General features: G+C 41.1%; 1 protein-coding gene across 1 annotated transcript in view; it reads right to left on the bottom strand.

Moving 5' to 3' along the window:
• The window catches only part of GPR158 (G protein-coupled receptor 158), a 432,618-nt gene extending 417,020 nt beyond the window's left edge, over positions 1-15,598 (bottom strand). The window contains exon 1 of the mRNA XM_001101165.5: positions 14,014-15,598. Within this exon, the coding sequence (XP_001101165.3) occupies positions 14,014-14,915 (902 nt within the window). The 5' untranslated portion in view covers positions 14,916-15,598. The remainder of the gene's footprint in view (positions 1-14,013) is intronic.
• Between the last annotated feature and the right edge of the window lie 5,325 nt (positions 15,599-20,923).

The raw sequence follows: 20,923 nt of genomic DNA, 5'->3' as shown, positions 1-20,923 counted from the left end.
AACTCCTGACCTCAGGTTATCCACCTGCCTCGGCCTCACAAAGTGCTGCGATTACAGGCATGAGCCACTGGACCCAGCCTGGCCCTTTCAATCTGACTCCTGTGCCTTGAGTCTCTTACTGGTAGTTCTTTCAGCAGCCCTGACTTCAACATTTTAGACCCCACCATAAAAAGCAGCAACGTGTGGGTCAAGAAATGCCAGAAAACCAGACTTGCCAGCCTCCAGCTTGAAAGAGGTCAGGGACCTGCTGGATGTCATCCCAGGTGGGCTGGTGAGGAAAAGAAATGCTGAGCCATGAACGAACCCAATGTGCCACTTTCCTTATTCTGCTACTGCTATGTGTGTCTTGAAAACATTTCATTTTACAGGCTTAAGCCTAAGAGGAAGAAAAGCACCAAACTGATTTTTACAAGGAATTCTGGATTTTCTTTTTTTGTATCCCTTTACCTTTCACATATTTCAGTTTGTTCATTTAAATTTGAGAATGGAGCAACTATGAATAGCTTATTCTTTGACTGAAGTCTCATCACAGAAACTGGAAAACCCAAGCTCCTAGAGCTAAGGGAGGAAGTGGACAGGAAGGCCAAGACTGAAAGGAAGAGGAAAAAGCAAGACAAAGTAAAACCAGAATGCTACAATAAAGACACCCAAAGGGGAAAAAGATGAAGATGCATTCAGTTTACATATCCCTAGAGGGGTGGAAATCTGTAAAGAACTTCACATGTTTCTATGTTACCACAGCATTTTAACCATTTATTGAGCACCTTCTGCATGCCTTCCTCTCATCTTCTACCACATTACCCATCTCTCACTACATTCCAGAAACATTGGCTTTCTTTCTGTTCTTAGATCACTTTAAGTTCATTCCATCTCGAGGTCTTTGTTCTTGTGGCTTCCTGTCTGGAATGTGATGACCTCAGCTTGCTCCATGAATGTCTTCTCATCCTTCCTTTCTCAGTTCGGAGTCACGTCTCCAAATAGGTCTTTCCTGACCATCCTATTGAATGCATTCTACCCTACCTCTCAGCTATTCTCTGCCACATTCCCCTATCATTCCCCTATTTTTTTCCTTATAGCACTTGTTTCTATCAAAAATTACTTATTTTTATTTTGCCTGTTTATTATGCATCTCCCCCATTCCCACAAAAGAGTCCATGAGGACAAGGATTTTGTCTGTTGTCTTCACTAGTCTATCCCTAGCACCTGTAGCCATAGCCAGGTGCATGTAATATACAGGTGCTCCTCAACTTATACGGGGTTACATTCTGATAAACTCATCCCAGTAAACCTATCTTAAGTTGAAAATGTGTAAGTCGAAAATGTGTTTAATACATCTAACCTATTAAACATAATTGTTTAACCTAGCCTACCATAAACATGCTCAGAACACTTACATTAGCCCATAGTTGGGCAAAATCATCTAAAATAAAGCCTATTTTTTACTAAAATGTTGAATACTTTATGTGAATAAATGCTGTACCAAAGTATAGATTTTACTGAATGTGTATCACTTTTGCACCTCAAAAGTTTGAAAAATTGTAGGGAGAACCATCATAAATTAGAGACTATACACTATCACTTTTTAAAAAGGTTAGTACGTTTCAGAAATTATGTTAGCCTCTTTGCATATATAAGATTGTTTACTCTTTACAACAGTAAGAGGTATTCTATACCTTTTGCAATGAGGGAATTGAGCCACAAAGTTACGTAACTTTCCAGTGTCACACTGTAAGTGAAAATGGAAATTTTTGGATTCAAACCTAGGTTTATGATCCCAAAACCCCTCCTCCTAGACACCATTCCCATGCTGTTTTTCTGAAATGGGGAAGGTACTTTCAAGAGGCACTGTATTAGTCCATTCTTACACTGCTACAAAGAACTGCTCGAGACTGGGTAATTTATAAAGGAAAGACATTTAATTGACTCACAGTTCCATTTGACTGGGGAGGCCTCAGGAAACTTACAATCGTGGCGGAAGATGAAGGAGAAGCAAGGTACCTTCTTCACAAGGTGGCAGTGGAGAGCATGAACACAGGAGGAACTACCACATACTTATAAAACCATCAGATCTCGTGAGAACTCCCTCACTATCATGAGAACAGCACCGGGGAAACTGCCCCCAGCATCCAATTACCTCCACCTGGTCTCTCCCTTGACACGTGGGGATTATGGAGATTACAATTCAAGATGAGAGTTTGGGTGCAAACACAGCCAAACCATATCAAGCACTGAATACAGGAAGTCATAAAATATGGTCCTTGTACTTTAAAAACCTGTAGAACTCTTTGGGAAACAGGACGTTTACATAAAGAGACGGATAATAACAGGAGGCAGGTTGCTCCTATGATAGCCCCTATTTTAAAGTTGAGAAAACAAAAAACCCAAACTAAAGTGAGGGAGAAATAGGAGTATACAATCAAGTGATTTCTCATTCCAAGGCTCAGAACCTGTGAGCTCCCTGCCTTCATAAAGAACCTGCTGGACATTGTAAATTTGCAATACTGATAGGCTCATTCACAATATTGGAATATTTCAGGTACCCAGAATGGTCCGTAACCAAATTTTTTCAGTGACTAAAGCTGCAGTTGTTTATATCAGCTGTTTATATGAAGTTGTTTATATAAGTTATATGTGTTTCAATTTTATCAAATACTGTTTACTTTTTCCCAAGTTTGTGTTTAAGGACTAACTACTTCTGAATTACTAAGACTTTGTGTTTAATATAGACTTCGGATCCTATTGCAGATTGTCTTGTTCACAAGGTCTGGGGAGGGCCTGGGAACATATTATCAGGCTCTTCAGGTGATCCTTATGCCCAGTCATGTTTGGGATCAGTGAATAATGAACATAAATTAACCTTTACTTGATGACTCAGCATCTTTTTCTTTGTGTCTGTTATTAAACTGCAAGTTCGCTGCAGCCATCGCTAATGCAAGTGATGGTCACCAATTCCCTTGCTCTCATTCTCCTCACCCATAAAAATAAATTGGATTACGTGATCTCTAAAATCCCCTTTACTTCTAAAATTCCAACTCAGAAAGGAGCTTTTCACAAGATGTTTACTAAAAACATTGCTTCTTTAAAGAATGCCTCAATATCATTTGTTATTTGCTTCTTTTTCTTAAACATGGAAAGACAGACACGTTGCTAAATAACTTTCAGGGGACTGTATTGTGAGAGGCTTTCCAAAGAACTAATTATTAAGTCAGTACCCAAAACAATCATCCTAAAAGTCTGCCTTATCCAGAAAAATCATAGTCTTCATCTTTCTTTTCAGGAGCCTTGGATTCATCTCTAATATTCACGACATTGTCTCTTATTTCTCTATAATTAACATAATGTACAACAGCAAGCTCCTCCCTTATCACAGTAGGTCGTGTATGTATTGTGTTTATGGATAGGGAGTAAAGAATTGGTCACTGTTCAGTTTGTGCTAAGGTAATTGGCACCATGAAGCCTAAACATTTTTTTTTTAATCATGTGGTCATTGTTTTTGTTTTCTTAGGCTTGCTTCTGACTTAACAGAATTCTAAACATTATTAATATTTAAAACTGCATCTTTAAACATATGCTTATTAAAGCTTTAAATAATGTATATGTAGGGCCAGCAGCGGTGGCTCACGCCTGTAATCCCAGCACTTGGGTGGCTGATATGGGTGGATTGCTTGGGCCCAGGAGTTCAAGACCAGCCTGGGCAACATGATAAAATCCTGCCTCTACAAAAAATAGAAAAATTAGCTGGGTGTGGTGGTGCACACCTGTAGTCTCAGCTACTTGGGGGACTGAGGTGGGAGGATCGCTTGAGCCTGGGAGGTTGAGGCTGCAGTGAGCCGTATTTATGCCATTGCACTCCAGCCTGGGTGACAGAGTAAAACCCTGTCTCAATAATAATAATAATAATGTCTATGTAATATAGCATTTCAATCATTTCTTCTAGGAAATTCATTTCTAATAAGTTCAAATTCTGAACAACTTCTAGTTGAATCAATAAGTTAAAATGGCAAATGGAATATTTAAAATATATATTTTAAGGTACTAATATTCCTTTAATGGGAAAAGCTGAAATAAAGTTCTGAAATGCAAGCACAGTCAACTTATCTTTATAATGATTAAATCATCAAGAACTTAACTCCTCAACTACTTACTAGGGAAAAATAGTTCAGTTTCATCAGAACTGTAAAATTGCTCAATGGTAAATGGAGCTTCACGTAATAGTAAGGCAATATTCCACAGCATCAGAGATAGATAATTGTTTTCTATCAGTTCATTCATCTTCCTTTGTTCCCTTTCCCCACTCCTTTACACCCAGCTGTACCCCCCTTCCCTTTTTCTATTCTTCCACGTACACACACACAAGTGCTTTCCTCTTTTTTTTTTTTTTTTTTTTTTTTTTTTTTTTTTTTTTTTGAGACGGAGTCTCTCTCTGCCGCCCAGACTGGAGTGCAGTGGCGCAATCTCGGCTCACTGCAAGCTCCGCCTCCTGGGTTCACGCCATTCTCCTGCCTCAGCCTCCCGAGTAGCTGGGACTACAGGCGCCCGCCACTACTCCTGGCTAATTTTTTGTATTTTTAGTAGAGATGGGGTTTCACCGTGTTAGCGAGGATGGTCTCGATTTCCTGACCTCGTGATCCGCCCGCCTCGGTCTCCCAAAGTGCTGGGATTACAAGCGTGAGCCACCGCGCCCGGCCAAGTGCTTTCCTTTCAAAATTCATCTTTTATGGGAAACCTTAAATATTAAACATTTAACCATATAGGTAGTAAAACCACGCTTAGCAACAGAGTCTACAAATCTAGTCAGATGTTCTTTTTGAGCCCTGACGACATACAAATGTAAATGAATTCATATTTCATGGATCTGTCAAAATGTTTCAGTTCTCACTTGTTTCAGGTTCTATATATACAATGATCTTATATTTTAAATAAATAAATAGATATGTAATCTGACAAATGCATATATGAGCATATCTATATGCACACGCACAGATATATGTACACACATATGTGTACACATACATACAGAACCCTTGAAATAGGGATAATCCCAGAGCAGCATTTTATACATTATGTATCATATGTGCTCCTCTACACCACTGCCTTTCAACCAGAGGCAGTTTTGCCCCACAGGGGATATTTGGTATTTTTGGCAGACACATTTGGTTTTCACACTGGCAGGGCGTGTTGCCACTGGCATCTAATGGATAGAAGCCAGAGGTGCTGCTGAACATCTTACAATTAATAAGACAGCCCCCACAGCAAAGGCCTATGTGGTCCCAAATGTCTGTAGTTGCAAGGTTGAGAAACCTTGTTCGGCATAGTGGTCTGAGGCATCAAATACGAGGAAAATCAAACTCTTCATTTTATTCCAAGCAATTGATGGGATAAAAAGAAAAAAAAATGCTTATCTTCACAATTTCATTTAAATCTCACAGGTCAAATCTGGTTACACGGCTACATAAGAAGTAACTTCCCTTGTGAAACCTTTACACAGTTCAGAAAGGACAGACCGTATCTATTCCCTCCTATTCTTAGTCTGTCAGTGCTCTTTCATTTTCACGATCCTAGGCATTTTCCCACAGTGTAAGGGAAAAACTGCCAGAGGATATGAGAAAAATTATGATCATTCTGATTTTACCTATTCGGAAAATAAAAGTTGCTGTAGTTTCTAGCACAATATAAAAAGAAAATGTGGCTACATGTTTTAGTATAGCTTGTCTATTTTAAATAAAACTATTATGAAGACAAATAGCAATCTAATTTATATACAGCAGGAGCTGAGTATGCTGGCTCAGGCCTGCAATCCCAGCACTTTGGGAAGGCAAGGCAAGACCTTGTCTCTACAAAAATTAAAATTAAAAAAATTAGCCAGGCACGGTGGCATGTTCCTGTTCTCCCAGCTACTTAGGAGGCTAAGGCGGGAGGATCACCTGAGCCTAGGAATGCAGTGAGCTATAATCTCAACACTACACTCCTGCCTGAGAAACAGAGTGGGACCCTGTCTCTTTTTTAAAAAAATAAAATTAAATTAAAAATTTACATATAGCAGTAAGGTCTACATTTTGCTTCCATATATGAATATTTTGCTACAAGTTGATAGCTTATAGATGATAATAGAACTTTGTAGTTGACAATTACCCTGATTCAACTGTTATACATTGTATGCCTGTTTGAAAACATCATGTGTCCCATAAATACATACAACCAAAAAAAAAAGAACTTTGTAGTTGAAGAGACCCTGGAGTTTGTTTGTTTTCCTATTTCCTGATATCACATTTCATCAAATATAAGATGGCATTAATTGTAAGATGCCTTGTTACGTTGTGTACCACAGAAAGAAACGAAGTGCCAACTGAATATGACATGCCCTCAATTATTAAGACACATCTCAATTTGAAAGACATCAAAATGTGAAAATGGTGCATGTTAGAATCAATAGAATATTATTCTTTACTATCACACCATTCCTTCTTTCTCAGATAAAAGCCATGTGTCAAGTTCTTCTATAATAATGTAACAAGGCATACACATTGGACAAGACACATAAATGGTGAGAAAGCTAAACAAACCAAAATCTTACATAACTGTAAGATTCCTTTTAAGCTATAGGTGCAGTGGGTACTTTGCCAATTGGACAGGTTTTTTAAAATCCTACATTGTTTTGTTTTAGTCATATTTATTAAATGGGGAAGATTATAACAGGTATTAAAATGAATAAAAATTAATTAGATCTCAATTAAACAGAAGTATCAGCAACTTTGTATGAGGGAAGAGAAAAGAGACAGAAACTGCCTCCTTGTACAAAGAGATAGGTAACAGGATTTTTGTTTGGAAAAATAAACTTTACTACCTTGGGATCAGATTATATTTAAGCTAATTTGTGTGTCCTATGAGCTCTACCTATAATGAAAGTAATAAAACTAGATGTATCCTATAATTGCTTTGAAGCACTCGATAATATCCTTGAGTATAAAAAAGAAATGCACTCATGGTTTCTATACTAGATTTGGCACTGCAGGAAAGAGGAGGGTGTGGAGGGGGGAAGCTGTGAAAGACTTACCCAAGAGGATTAATCCTCTCCTAAACTGAAGAAGTATTTCACGGAGCAGTCATCTACCCAAATATTTGTGTAGGTCAAGTTTTTCTTCCTGTAGGAAGAAAGACTTGGGAGAGTAATTGGCCAGCCAAAGTGGAAATTACGCTATGTGTAATTTTAGTTTGTTACTAAACAAATTTCAGTTTATTACCAAAAGCGGAAAGGCAGATAAGGCAAGCAAAACAAGCCCCACTGATGCACATGACATTGCTGTGCTGGGAAAAGCTTCACAACGCTGCTGGCTGCAGACTCTCCCAAGCATAGCCCCAGTACTAGTGAACTGCCTATTTGCACATAACAGCCATCAAGCTGCCAAAGTTATCAAAATCCCAATGTGCTATCTTAGTAATTCTGCATAAATAACTCTTTGAACACCAAATCAGAACTGAACAGAGAAAACAGCCAGGGCCTAATGCTTCTGTACCAACCAAGTGCAAAATAGCATCAACAACATACGCCTTGGCATCACAGTATATTACAATATAATCATAAAATGCAGTGTATGTTGAATTCAACAGCACTCTTAAGACTGAAAAAGGGTAGCCTTAAAATCTGAACCATTTGCAACAAACTGCTGCTTTTCTGAAGTTGAAAGCAACATTTGGCTTATCCAGAAGTTGAGGCTGGAAAAACAGTCTAGTGAGAGCCTCAGTTATCTCTCCAGACAGTAAGCATAATTCTTGTAATTTATTTTGCAGTTCTGGAAATCCCATTTCTACTCCCAAATGCATATCCTAGAAAATGGGAAGATAATCCTGTACCATTGCTACACCACAACATATAGCCCTTCTTTGAAATTTCAAAGCCAACTACAGAGGCAAATTGAAAACAGATTGTTTTTAAAAAGTAAGTAGGGAGCTTCCAAATGTCTAAACATTTATTTTCTTGAGAGAAATTATAGAGGTATTCTGAGACCCTTGGTCTAGAAATCTATGAAGCAACTTCATGTTGACTCCAAGTAAATCAGGAAGTCTTAAGTCCTGTAAATTAGATCGTGCTTATTCTTATTTTGAAATGGAGTTCTCATTTCCATTATTAGTTTATGTACTTAACTCATTGTACATTGATAGGACTTTCTGTAAATATTCTGTGAGTAAATGATCATTATAAAGTCAAACATGGAACACATGAGCATTTTCTGCATTTATATAGCATTCATTAACTGATTTCAGCAGCAAATCAAATAAAACTTTACAAGTTGAAGCAATGCATCAGGCTAGGTGTGGCTCATGCCTGTAATCCCAATGCTTTGGGAAGCTGAAGCAGGTGGATCGCCTGAGCCCAGGAGTTCAAGACCGGCCTGGGCAACGTAGCAAAACCCTATCTCTACAAAAACTGAAAAAAATAGCCGGGCATGGTGGCTCGGGCCTGTAGTCTTAGCTGCACAGAAAGCTGACATGGGAGAATCACTTGAGCCTGGGAGGTTGAGGATGCAGTGAGCCAAGATCACGCCACTGCACTCCAGCCTGGGCAACAGTGTGAGATCCTGTCTCAAAAAAAGAAATAAATAAAATAAAGTGACATATTGAATGATGTGCATAATCATTGATTTTTTAGGGTTATAAGGAGTTATCTCGTCCAACATCCTCAATTTACAGTTGAAGAAACTGAAAATTAAAGAGGCAACTCCTGCCTCTGGTAACACCCTCAGTCAACGATATGGTCTAGGCTGGTACCAACATCTGTCTCTAAGGCCAGTATTTCTACCATGACCCATTGCCATTACAAGCCTTCATAATGATTAGAAACAAAACTAAACTGCTATATAAGTTACAAATTACTCTAAGTCAAATGACTCTAATACAAGTAAATGAAGACAGTTATGGCCAGCTGAGGATAGTATTCGGGAAGACAGAAGCTACAATACAAAAATATTTACTAAACTTCCTATGTGATGACAGTTCTTCATTTAGCCTTTACAGAATTTCAAAGGAGATACACATTACTCTTCATAGCTTAAAGATGATGTAACTGAGGCTTAAAAGCCTCCACAGCAGAAGTTCATCTGAAAACCTTTTAATCTATAACCCAGGCAAACACCTCTGGGCTATTTCTGTAGGTAAGCCTACACATCATTTTCAGCTCCTATAAGAAAGACATAGGATACGTTTGGCCTATCCTATGTGGTCATTTCTCTTACACTATGTGAATTGCCCTCTTTTGTTGAAAGCAGAAATCTGTAATAGAATCACTGAAGGAGGTGTGTGGGTGTCTTGTGTGAAGGAGAGAAAGTGGAGTGAGCACTCAGGCAGTCAGTGAATCAGTGACACTAATGTTTATTAGTTTCTAAAAAGAGATTTCCACACTATTGTGATCTTTCCTTTATCTCCCTATTGACTTTTCTTTCTTTTTTTTTTTTAACCAAATACCAAGTCTAAATACCATATTCACTTGGTTTCCTCTTCCTTTGCATGTGACTCTCCCATATCATTTCCACAAGGTACTAGATTTATGTGTATCAGCCCTGTTTCCAAAAAGTATTTGTTGTCTATGTGGATAGGCCAATTAAGAGGTATATGGAAATCATCAAGTCTATTTCCACATTTTTATTATGCAGAAACTGATTTCCAGACAGGTAATACAGTCAGTCAGAGACAAAATTGGGACTTGAGGCAAAGTTCTGCTTCAAATTGAATACTCTTCTCACTGTACAACATACTTGGTTGCATCGTTGGCCCAAAAAGAATAAGTGTGTATCACTGGTTTGGGCCAAGTATATTACTTAATTCAAACCAATATCATCTTATACATTTTTAATGACAAAATTAGGGAATCAAGAGATAGAAATCAGCACAGGATGGTGGAAAGACTACACAGGCTTCATAGCTCGACAGATCTAAATTTGATTTTAGGTCCTTCATTTACTAGATACATTAGCTTGGGCAGGTTGCTCAACTTTTCTGAACTGGTTGCGACCTGAGAGTTCTAAGAATTAAATGCACTGAAATATATAAAATATCTAATGTATAGTAGATACTCAGTAAGTATTGGTTTCCCTTAATTCCCACTTGCCCCAAAAGAGCTATTCCACTTCTAGCAAATTCCTTTAGCTATTTGGGTCTCAGCTTCCTCAACTATAAAATGAGAAGAAACCAAAGGAATTCCAAATTCCCTCTCAAGTTCATCAAGAATTAATTATTTAAAGGAATTTTAAAGAAATTCATCTTCTTTTAAATTCAACAGACACTTAAGTACCTGCTAACCATCCTAGGCACTGAAAGATTCCAACCACTGCCAGAGAGGTATCTATGCATTCAACAGAATGGGATCCAACTCCATAGTACTTTAAGTTCCACGAAGAAAAATCATTATGCAAACAAAAGAACCCTAGCTTTAAGGAAAATGCTACGAGGATATTACAAACCTAATGGTAAAAGTAAAAATATTTTCAGGGTATATCTTAAATTATTACTCTCTGTTTTTTACTAGGATGGAAAATGAGAACCAAGTGTTCATACACTATAGATATGTAACAAAAGACTCAAGAAATACTTAAGAGAAATGAGTGCCATTTTTTCAAAGACAAAAAATGAGCAGCAAACTTCTATTTCCATATGTGCATTATGCTACATCTTAAATTTTAAGATACTTGTGTCATTCTGAAACACAGGGGAATAGAATTTATTCTGAGAGATTGTTTTACAGTGATAAACGGTAATATGAGAAGATATTTTTATATTGAACTTCTTATAAGAAATTCTACATATTACTTTTAAAGTTCATGCTTTGGATTTATATTACCTAAAAATAAAATACAATTTAATTTACTTTAATTTAAATGTCTGAATCTTGTAAGTAAGACCTGGGAAAATAGTAACTAACCTTAACTAAAAGTTATTTCTCCTTTTCACTTTCATAAGTAAACCATTATCCGTGGATTTTCTGTTATACATAAAGCTTTTTACAAATAACATTTCACATGTTTAAAAGACTATTTAAAATCATGATCAGGGCTCCTTATCTGGTTTCCCAAAAATTCATTTGAGGTTTACCTTGTTACCATACCTGTCAAATACTATCCACCTATACTGTAGAATTTTAGAATGCGTATTTTATATAATAAAATATCATCAACAAAAAACCTTTTCCTTTTATGAGTATGAAGATATACAGAAATGACCCATTTAAATATTATCTCAATATGTGAAATTAACAATATAATCTCTTTTTTAAGTGATAGCTGTTTTCTATGGCTTAATTTTTTTGGTTGTGATAAATGATGATAGAGAATAAAGTATGTCCCCAACACAGGTTGTATACAGAGGTCCAGAGAGTCACAGATACCTGCTTTAGGTATATATTTATCAAGTATAGGATAAACTAGAGGCAGAAGGCCTGGATCCCATTTCTGTTGTTGCTACAAACTTGATACGTGATTTTTGGACAAGTCACTTTATAGCTCTGTTTCTTCATCTAGGAGACAACAGGTGGAACTATCTGATGCCTGTAAGATTTTCTTCTGGTTTCTACTGTGTGGACCCTCAATACAGCATTTGAAGGGCACAGGATATGGGGCCAAAGCACTCACAGGAGAGCATTTACCTTGTGATTCTACTGAGACCAGCCAGCTGCAGTAGAGAGCCAGACACTAAATGGCTGGCTTTGTGCCTTGGCTGAAGAATACCATCTTTATATCCTTTGTGTAGGGAGACACTTAAAGAAATAAACTATTTTCTAAACAGAGTGAAAAAACAGGGAATGTCTGAGCCCTGTCAACCTGAGACCCTTTGTGTCCTCAGCCTTTCAACTTGGCTGCCAGAAGGCACTGAGTTCATTTAGGCAAACTATGCTTTCTGATCCATATGATTAAGAGAGATAATTCTGAAAATGAATGGTTTTCATCCTCAGTTCCACAGTGGCCCTCGAAAATACAAATATTTTACACAGTAACTACATTGTTTATAGCAACCCCTAGGACACCTTCATAGAACAGAATTTGGAATGGTGGTACATATGATATGAAGTATGAAGTGGGCTTAAATCCTGGATCTGCTATTTTACTGCTGTGCAATCTTAGGCAAGAAGCTTAACCCCTCTGGGCTTCAGATTCCTTTTCTGTAAAATAGAGAAAATAATAAAACTTAACTCATAAGGTTGCTGTAAAGCCTAATCAAGACAGTGCATGCAAAGCAGTTAGCACAGAGCCTGACGTAAAGTGAATGTTAGATGAAAAAGATAGATAAATCCTGGAACTTCAGGCTCCCTAAAAAGACTCGTTTAAAGGCTACAAACAGTTTGCTGGCAGTGAATGGCATCTGCTGGTCTTTCCTCTTCTGAGCAAACAGCATGGCAAAGATTCAAAGCTGGGCTCAGCTCTTACTAATAGGATCCTGCAAGAATTAGGAGGAAATGAGATTATCTTGAAAGTAGAAAAGAGTTAGTCTGGTTTAAGACAAGACCTTTAAAAGAGATAGAAACACATACAAAGACACACACACACATATATTTAATATGGTCATACGGAATCAGACAAAGGGGGTTATTATCCTTTATGCCTTCACAAGTATTGCCAACATTAAAAGCTACAGAACTTGATAACTGGATGGCTCCCTACAGACTGTCTAGTTCAACTCCCTCACTGGACAGATAAGTAGCTGAGACCCAGAGAGGTTACGCAACTTGCGTGAGGTCATTCAGCAGTGAATGGCAGTACCAAGACAAACAAGCGTTCTGACCTTTCCCACTTGCCCACCCAGTACTTGATCTGGCATCTTTCAGCAGGTCAGCATCCTGTCCTCGCTGTGCCAGGGTATTTAAAAAATAAATAGATAATCCACACACAAAGGTTTCTCACTCCTGTCCAAGTTCCCAAAAAGTACAAAAGCAATCTCAGCCCCTGAGGCCCTCTTTCCAGAGCCTTCCGTCATGGGACTAAGGGATGATCTCAGTCCATCTTGGGCCCTCTCCTAAGCCCTCTTGGGTGTATCTACTCTTTCAGTTCCTTCCTCACATCCACTCTTAAAGGTTGCTTCCAGAAATTACCTGCCTCAAAGGTCAGGCACTTCCCCAGGCAGAAGTTAAAACCTGTTAATTTGCAAATTCTCTGCTTCCCTCAAATGCTATAGTTTGAGACAGGAAATACAGACTCCCTTAAGTTTCCTCCAGTCTCCTTGAATGAATTCAGTCACAACTGATGCCTCCCTCTCGAATATAACTAGGTCCATTTGTAAATCATGTGAGTGTGTGAAGGGCTGGAGAACCCTTAGGTATGCCTAACACTGGGAAGAGGAGGAAAAGGCCACCAAGGAAGGAAAGATCAATTGCGGGGAGAGGGGAGACCAGTAGAAGGAGCACCCTGACCAAATTGCAAACTCTGGATCCCAGAGACAGCTAGCTGCTGGGACTGACTCACTGCTGAGGTGCCGGAACTGCGAAGAGATGGCACAGTTTTAATTATAAGCTCTGACTAACAACAAACCGGTGCCCCCAACTGCACACGTAGGAAGCAGGCAGAGGCTACCCCAAAGTGGCAGAAACAAGGAACTCTCTGTTCCTCCTGCTCCCTTTTCGCCTCTCATCTGAGGCTTGCCACTCCGCGGACACACCCGGCGCTCGCCAAGTTGTCGCATCGCCCCCGTGAGGAACGCCCCTCCCTGCTCTCCCGACAGTTTGAGGGAAGCACAGAGCAGCGGGGGTGTCTCCGTCCTGCCGAGGGCTGCCCGTCCCTCGCCCCGTGCGGGGAAACTGGTCCCAGAGAATGAATGGCTTTTACCGAGCGCCGGAAGCTGACGGGCGGGGGGCGCTTCTCGCCCCCAATACCCCGCGCCCGCGTGGGGTGTCTCTCAGCCCGGGTCTCTGCTCTGAGAGTGAGAAGCGTTCGTGTCACAGCCAAGGGTTCCTTCCCCACACGTGCATCCCCCCCCAACCCCGCAAGACCGGAAGGAAAGCTTTTGCCTTCCCTCGTGCCCCCCGGCCATCCCTACCTGAATTCCGGGACCAGGTTAGGCTGCAACCCGTAGAAGGCAGAGGAAAGAGTAACCAGCCACCCGGGCTTGTAACTCCCGTTCTCGCACTCCAGATAAGGCGGAGACCACTTGACGTGGCTCTTGTCCCCGCCGAGCCCGTCCTTGCGCCTCCAGCTGTGGCCTAGGCTCCGGGGCCCCTGATTGGGGCCGCGGCGGTGTAAGTGGGGCCTCCACTTGCGCCGGAGGCCGTGAAACCACTCCGTCTCCAGGGTGGCGTTGGCCAGGTGGGGTGCAGAGGAGGAAAGGTCTTGGAGCAGGATGCGGCTCTCCTCGCGCGTGGCCTGGAGGAAGACCTGTGGGGCCGGCGCGGACAGCGACTCGGTGCTGAAGGTGATGGCCGCCCGGGAGATGCTGGGCTCGCCCTCCAGGAGGCTCCGCACCAGCGCCTGGTACCACTCCAGGTCGTCCTGCAAGTTCTGCTCCCGCGACTTATTGCTCTGCAGCATCATGTTGAGGAAGTTGGTGGCGTGTGTCAGTGTGTCCAGCGCCCCGTGCAAGGAGGGATGCGCACTGGCCAGGGCTGGCCACTTCCCCGGCAGGCCCGCCAACTCGTAGCGGCCGGAGCAGTTGGCTCGCTTCAGCTGGTGGGAGTCCCCGGTGTAGAGGTAAGAGGCCACGTCCATGGGCACCTCCTCGGCGAGTTTCTGCGCCAAGATGGTGCCATCGGTGGAGCGGCTCCAGGGAGCCGAGGAGTCCGAGGCAGAGGCTCGAGCCGGCTGCTGGGCGTGCGGCTTCCCCCTCGGGGTCCTCTCTCGAGGGGAGTCCGGCCGTCCTTGGGGGTCGCGGCTGGCGCCAACAGCTCCCAATCCCAGCTGAGCGAGCAGGAGGCAGAGGAGTAAGGGGTAAGCCATGGCTCCCATCTCCCTCGCAGAGAGAAGAGGAGGGAACGGGGGGAATCACTTTTTAAATTTGGATAGTCAATTTTCAACAGTCAGACTTTTTCCAGGAGTCTTCCCACCTTCTCCAGATGGCACCCAGTCCAAAGGACTTGAAAATAAGAATGTTTCGAGATTGGTCCCGGGTGGCTAAGCTACCGTTGCAGAAATCAAGTCACCTGTGGCAGCGCTGGCCGTGCCCGCTGCGAGAGGGGCCGGCTGGGGATTACGCACCTCGCAGCCTGAAGCCGAGCGGGTTACATGGCCTCGCGCTCCCAGCGGCTGGAGTCAGCCCGCGTCCGTCTCTCGGCCCGGCTGCCGCCACCGCTGCTCTCATTGAGGCGCGTTCAGAAGCTGCTGTTGCTGCTGCTGCTGCTGCCGCCGCAGCCGCCGAAGACGCTGCTCCATAGTCTCACCCGCCGCAGGTCGTTCCCGCCTCCCGGCTCTGGCTCCTCCTCGACCGCTTTGCCCGGAGGCGCGGGGCGCGCGCCCAGACCCGCACCGCGAGCGCAGCCGCGAGTTCCGAGGAGCAAAGACGTCCTTTAAGACGTTCGTCTCTCCGGAGTCGGGAAGGCCGGGCGGCTGGTTAATTGCAGCCTCTAGGTTTGGCCGCAAACCACACTCCAGCCTCTCTCCTTGCTCCCGGCTCGGGGGAGGAAAGCCAGTTTAAAGAGGCAGCTTGGCCGCAACCAAACCCTTGTAGGGCGGCTGCAAGTCGTCTTGTCCCCTGTTTGGTCGGCTCCTCTGTCAATCAGCCGACTGCCATTTGTGGGGCCGGGGCGGGAGCTGTCCAGTGCTGAACCCGAGGCGGCCCGCGGGCGGCGGGGGCGCGGGAGGCAGCCTGCCGAGTCCTCGCACCCACTCGCGTTCCGGATGACTCGGAAACCTGCGGGGGTGGCGTAGGATGGGCGGGAGAGGGGGGAGAAGCTGAGATTCCGTGGCTCAGAGCGAAGGAAACTTGGACGTACTGAGGAGGAGGGTGTTGGCGTCTTGCATGCTTAGTTAAATCAGCCTTTTGCCTGGAAAAGAGGGAGAAGGGAGTAGTTTTCATTTCTAGGTGAAATCGGACAGAAGGGACATAGGATGGTGACTTGTCCTCCTGAGCATCTGCTCATTTTAGGCAAATTATCAAATCCTCTTCCTTGTTGTCAGTTAAAGAAATGATTTAAATATACTTGTCTAGGCTCATCTTAGCTGAGGGAGTAATGGAGAAATCTACCAGCTGTGTTTTAAGGAGAGAAAAAAAAAAGTCATATTTAAGGAATCTCTGTCTGGGGGCCAGAATGGAGGGAAACCTGTAAAACTGTATGCAAGTAAAGATGTGTAAGGGAGAGAGCAAGGGGCAGGACTCATGAGCTGTGGGAGAATGAGAAAGAACCTGTGTAGAGTGAGAAGTGAAATCGTCCTGACTGGGAGTTCCTGGAACTGAGAGATAAGAACTAAGACTTATAGTTAGCTAAAGGTTGGGATATCCCAGCAGAAGAAAGAAGAACTGAGCAAGTATGCCAAGCCCTCCAAATTATTGGTAAATTTCTTACCACAATCTAACTGATGTTTTGACGCTTATTAGAGAATTTAAGTGTCTTCTGACACTCCAAAAGTAGACTGATACCAGATATGTAGTGTTTTGCACAGCTAGCTCCACTTTCCATATGCACCTCTATTTTCAAATTACCCAAGAAAGACCCAAATAGAAAATCTCCAACTTACTTTAATTCCCAACTAATAAAAATGTCCCTCGTGGCATTCTAAGCATGCACTGCTTAGATTCACTGTACTATTTTATGTCATCCTTCCTATTGAGAAAATACTTAGGGACTGGAATGTAAGCCCCAAAAGAGCAAAAATCTTTATCTGCATTGGTCAGTGAGGTACCTTGAGCACCCAGAACACTACCTGGCACATAGTAGGCTTTCACTAAATAGTGGCTAAGTTAGTGAATGAACAGGAAGATCATGATGATGAAGCTCACTTAAAAATCAATCTCCTCACCCAAGAAGAGAAGTCTGCCTGACAGCCAGTGATGAGGGTTTTTGGAAGAAGACACAGCAACCAGTTTTTCAGACTGCAGTGGTTGGTCTCCAAATGAGTTTTTATAGTTATGCAAAGAGTGGTTATTAGATTTGTATTTACTTACAAGTAGATCTCATGTTCATATCCGACTTTTTGTTTAAATTTTGCTTTGCAATGTATGCTCCTATGCTAAGTAAAGGTCATCCCATTTTAGTGCTCTGCCACAGTATGGGTGGCAATAATAACAGGAAGAGTTTCTGCTTGTCTAATGTATCAAAGTATACACTATGGTTTTCCATTTACTTAACCATCTAAAGGCCAAAGTATAATTTCCTCATTCATTGATCTTTTTAGAAAACCTACATAACTTATTAACAATTCTTTAAAATTCTCTAGTATCTAACTTAAAAAAGAAGACATACTTATATTAGTAGATCCTTCTATAAGTAATCCAATGAACTAAGCACAATCAAAAGACCTGGATTCTGGTTCTAGCTTTATTTTAAAGGAAGATATGTGACCACTGGCAAGACATTTAACATTTCTGTGTCTTGGGACACAAACTGTGTGTCGGCCTCGGGATTTCGCATTGAGTTTGTACTGGAGAGGCACCTGAGCTACTCTCCCAGGGTACCAATCCTTTCACAAGTGCACATCTAATGAGAAAGATGCAGACTATGAGAGACTTTTGCAATTCTAGTATTCCCTTCAATGGATCCCCTTCAACCTACATTGCCAAACAGCTGGGATGAGCTAGTTGTATCTAGAAGAGCACTGCACAATAGAAATACAATGTGAACCAGAAGTAGGATCCTTATAAATAATTTTAAATGTTCAAATAGCACATTAAGATAGTAAAAATAAAGAGTGAAATTAATTTTAATAATATATTTTATGTAACCCAATATATCCAAATTGTTATCATTTCAATAAGTAAACAATGTAAAAGTGTTAATGATATATTTTACACTTTTTACACTAAGTCTTCAAAATCTGATGTTTATTTTACACTCACAGCACAAGGCACTTCACACTAGCCACATTTCAAGTGCTCACTAGCCACCCGTGGCCAGAGGCTACCCTAGAGTGCAAGCTCTAGAAGACAGTCCATTACAGTCCAGAGTGCTAAGAAACCTAGGTCCATGCAAGGTAAGGCACAAAGTTCCAAATGCTCTAAGGGTTCTGGTCCATTTAATAGGTCTGGAATCAAGGTGACTGAGTAGGTAGACAATCCTACGTCTATGTTAGTGTCTATCAATAAATAAAATAATCCAAAAGAGGTTCTTTTAAGGGATCAAGGTTTACCACATACACACACACACACACTCCCCAAAGCAGACTACAAAATTCTACACCATCTTGCATAAGACATATTCATTCATTCAACCAATGTTCATTGAGCCTCTACTATGTATCAGGCATTGTGCTTGGTACTGGGACAAAATAGGCACCTCTTTTGGCTATGTGGCTCTTACAGCCAAGTGGGTAGAGACAGAGCTAGAGATAAAAAGGCAAACAAATAAATAAGACAATAGCATGTTGTGATAAGTACCATGAAGAAATAAACACTGCAAAGTGGTAAAGCATGCATGGTATGAGAGCAGAGAACATATATAAAGAGATAAAGGAAAGAGACTACGAGGAGGTAACAATTGAGCTGAAACCCTAAAAATGAGGAGTAACTGCCTAGGTAGTATGTAATAGTGAACCAGATAAATGTAAGATGGTAAGAAACTTACCTTAAGTTGAGGGAGTAGTGAATGGATGCACTAAGAATACAAATACTCTATCCTTGGCAGGAAAGACAAGTGGAAAAAAATAAATGCAATATGCTAAAGGTCATATGTAATAAGAATAGAACAAACAATTGACACAAAGGAAAATCATTTCATAAGATAAAACAGGAAGTGGGGAGGGGATGATTATCTCCTTCCCCCAATTATAGAAGCATACTTTGTAGATAGAGATAAATATCCCTATGCATGCTGCTTCAAAATTAAGAGCTAAGTCGTCTAAATGAACATGTATACTGCGTAGGAGCTTTATTGTATTTTAATGGAACTATTGGTACATGACCTGTGACCCTGGGTGGAAAAGCCCAAGGAGTTTTTCAACACAGCCTGAAAAGTCAATCTAATTGCTTTAGAACAACCAAATTTGCACTGATGAGAAAGTAGTATGTAATAGACACATAGGTTATTAGTTGTCTTTATATGATTGATTTATCACTATTATAAAAAGGAACATGTGACATTAACATATCTTTAAATAAAAGAAAAAGGTCACAAACTACTGAGATCATATTTTAAGTGAGCAGCATAGGTTGAGTTTTAAAAAATATTTAAATGCAGCTTTAAATCACTTAAATAAGCAAAGATTAAGACTATAGGACGTAGTGAAAGGGCACTGGATTGGCCATTGAGAGACTCAGCTCTAATTGGTTCTACCATTTTCTAATCATGTGACTTTTGACAATTCTTTCAACCTCCCTGAGCCCTTTTTCTGCATCTATAAAATAGGAGTTCTGTTCAGATACACAATCCACAACTGGAATAATTACAACTAAGTGTGAATCATGCTCTATGTACATTTACCAGGAACTCATTGTTCCTGGTCCTCCCAGATTTATAAGGTAAAAGTTATCTTTCTTTCTTTCTTTTTCTTTTTTTTTTTTTTTGAGATGGAGTCTCACTCTGTCACCCAGTCTGGAGTGCAGTGGCATGATCTCGGCTCACTGCAAGCTCCACCTCCCAGATTCACACCATTCTTCTGCCTCAGCCTCCCAAGTAGCTGGGACTACAGGTGCCCGCCACCACTCCCAGCTAATTTTTTGTATTTTTAGTAGGGACCGGTTTTCACCGTGTTAGCCAGGATGGTCTCGATCTTCTGACCTTGTGATCTGAGCCCCTCAACCTTCCAGAGTGCTGGGATTACAGGCGTGAGCCAGCGCGCCCAGCCAGTAAAGGTTATTTTTAGATTAAATAATAATGGATCTCAGTAAACAAGGTAGCACAACTCCAGTCAAACTTCTGATAAGCTAAATAAAACTACAGACAATATAGTTTTTTAATATAACACAAAATCAGAAATCCAGTTCTTATTCTTGAGTCGACTGAGATTGGCTCTCCCCAAGCATATGTTATCCCTGTGTCTCATGTGCTCATTTGCAAAATGAAGATCATCGTCTTTGCTATCCAAGAGTAATGGTTTTGAAATTTCAGGATGCAGAACTATCACCAAAGAATTCAAATTTGTGATCTGGGTGAGACTTTAGAATCTGCATTCTCAGGTGATTCTGATACAAATGATCCGTGGAACACATGCTAAGAAATACTGCCCTGCCTTGAGCCAAGGAAAATAACTCTAAGATATTAGGAGAAAAGTTGTTTCATTGTTTGTTTTTGTTTTTTGTTTTGTTTTGTTTTTGGGTTTTTTTTTGTTTTTTTTTTTGGTAAACACAAAGTCTTACTATCAATTGTGAAATGTAGCCTGTGAAAAAAAAAAAACCAGTAAAAAGTATTACTATTATTATATTTATATAGCACTTACAGTGGCCAGGCATTATGCTAAGGATTTGACATACTTTAGCTCATTTAATCTTCATTATAACACTGTGAGTTTGGTACTGCTTCCATTTTACAGATGGGAATCAAACAACCAAAAACATAAATTGCCCTAATTCACCCATCTGGCTCCAGATGTCATGCTCACAATCATTAGACCAGTAACTCTCAAATGTTTATATATTGGATTCATCTGGAGAGGTTTAGTCAACGCACAGATTAGTGCCCCTACTCCCCAGATTGCTGATTCAGTAGTCTGGAATAGGGCCTAAGAATCCACATTCTTAACACATTTCCAGTGATGCTAATACTGCTGGCCCAGGGATCACACTTTGAGAACCACTGCCCTGTACCATGCTTTTTACCATTATAATCTGTTGCCTATATATGCTTACATGTTTCCATGTATTTTACATG

The sequence above is a fragment of the Macaca mulatta genome, chromosome 9 (genome assembly GCF_049350105.2).
Source record: "Macaca mulatta isolate MMU2019108-1 chromosome 9, T2T-MMU8v2.0, whole genome shotgun sequence".
In the NCBI taxonomy this organism is placed as follows: Eukaryota; Metazoa; Chordata; class Mammalia; order Primates; family Cercopithecidae; genus Macaca; species Macaca mulatta.
This window is presented reverse-complemented; position numbering and strand designations above follow the sequence as displayed.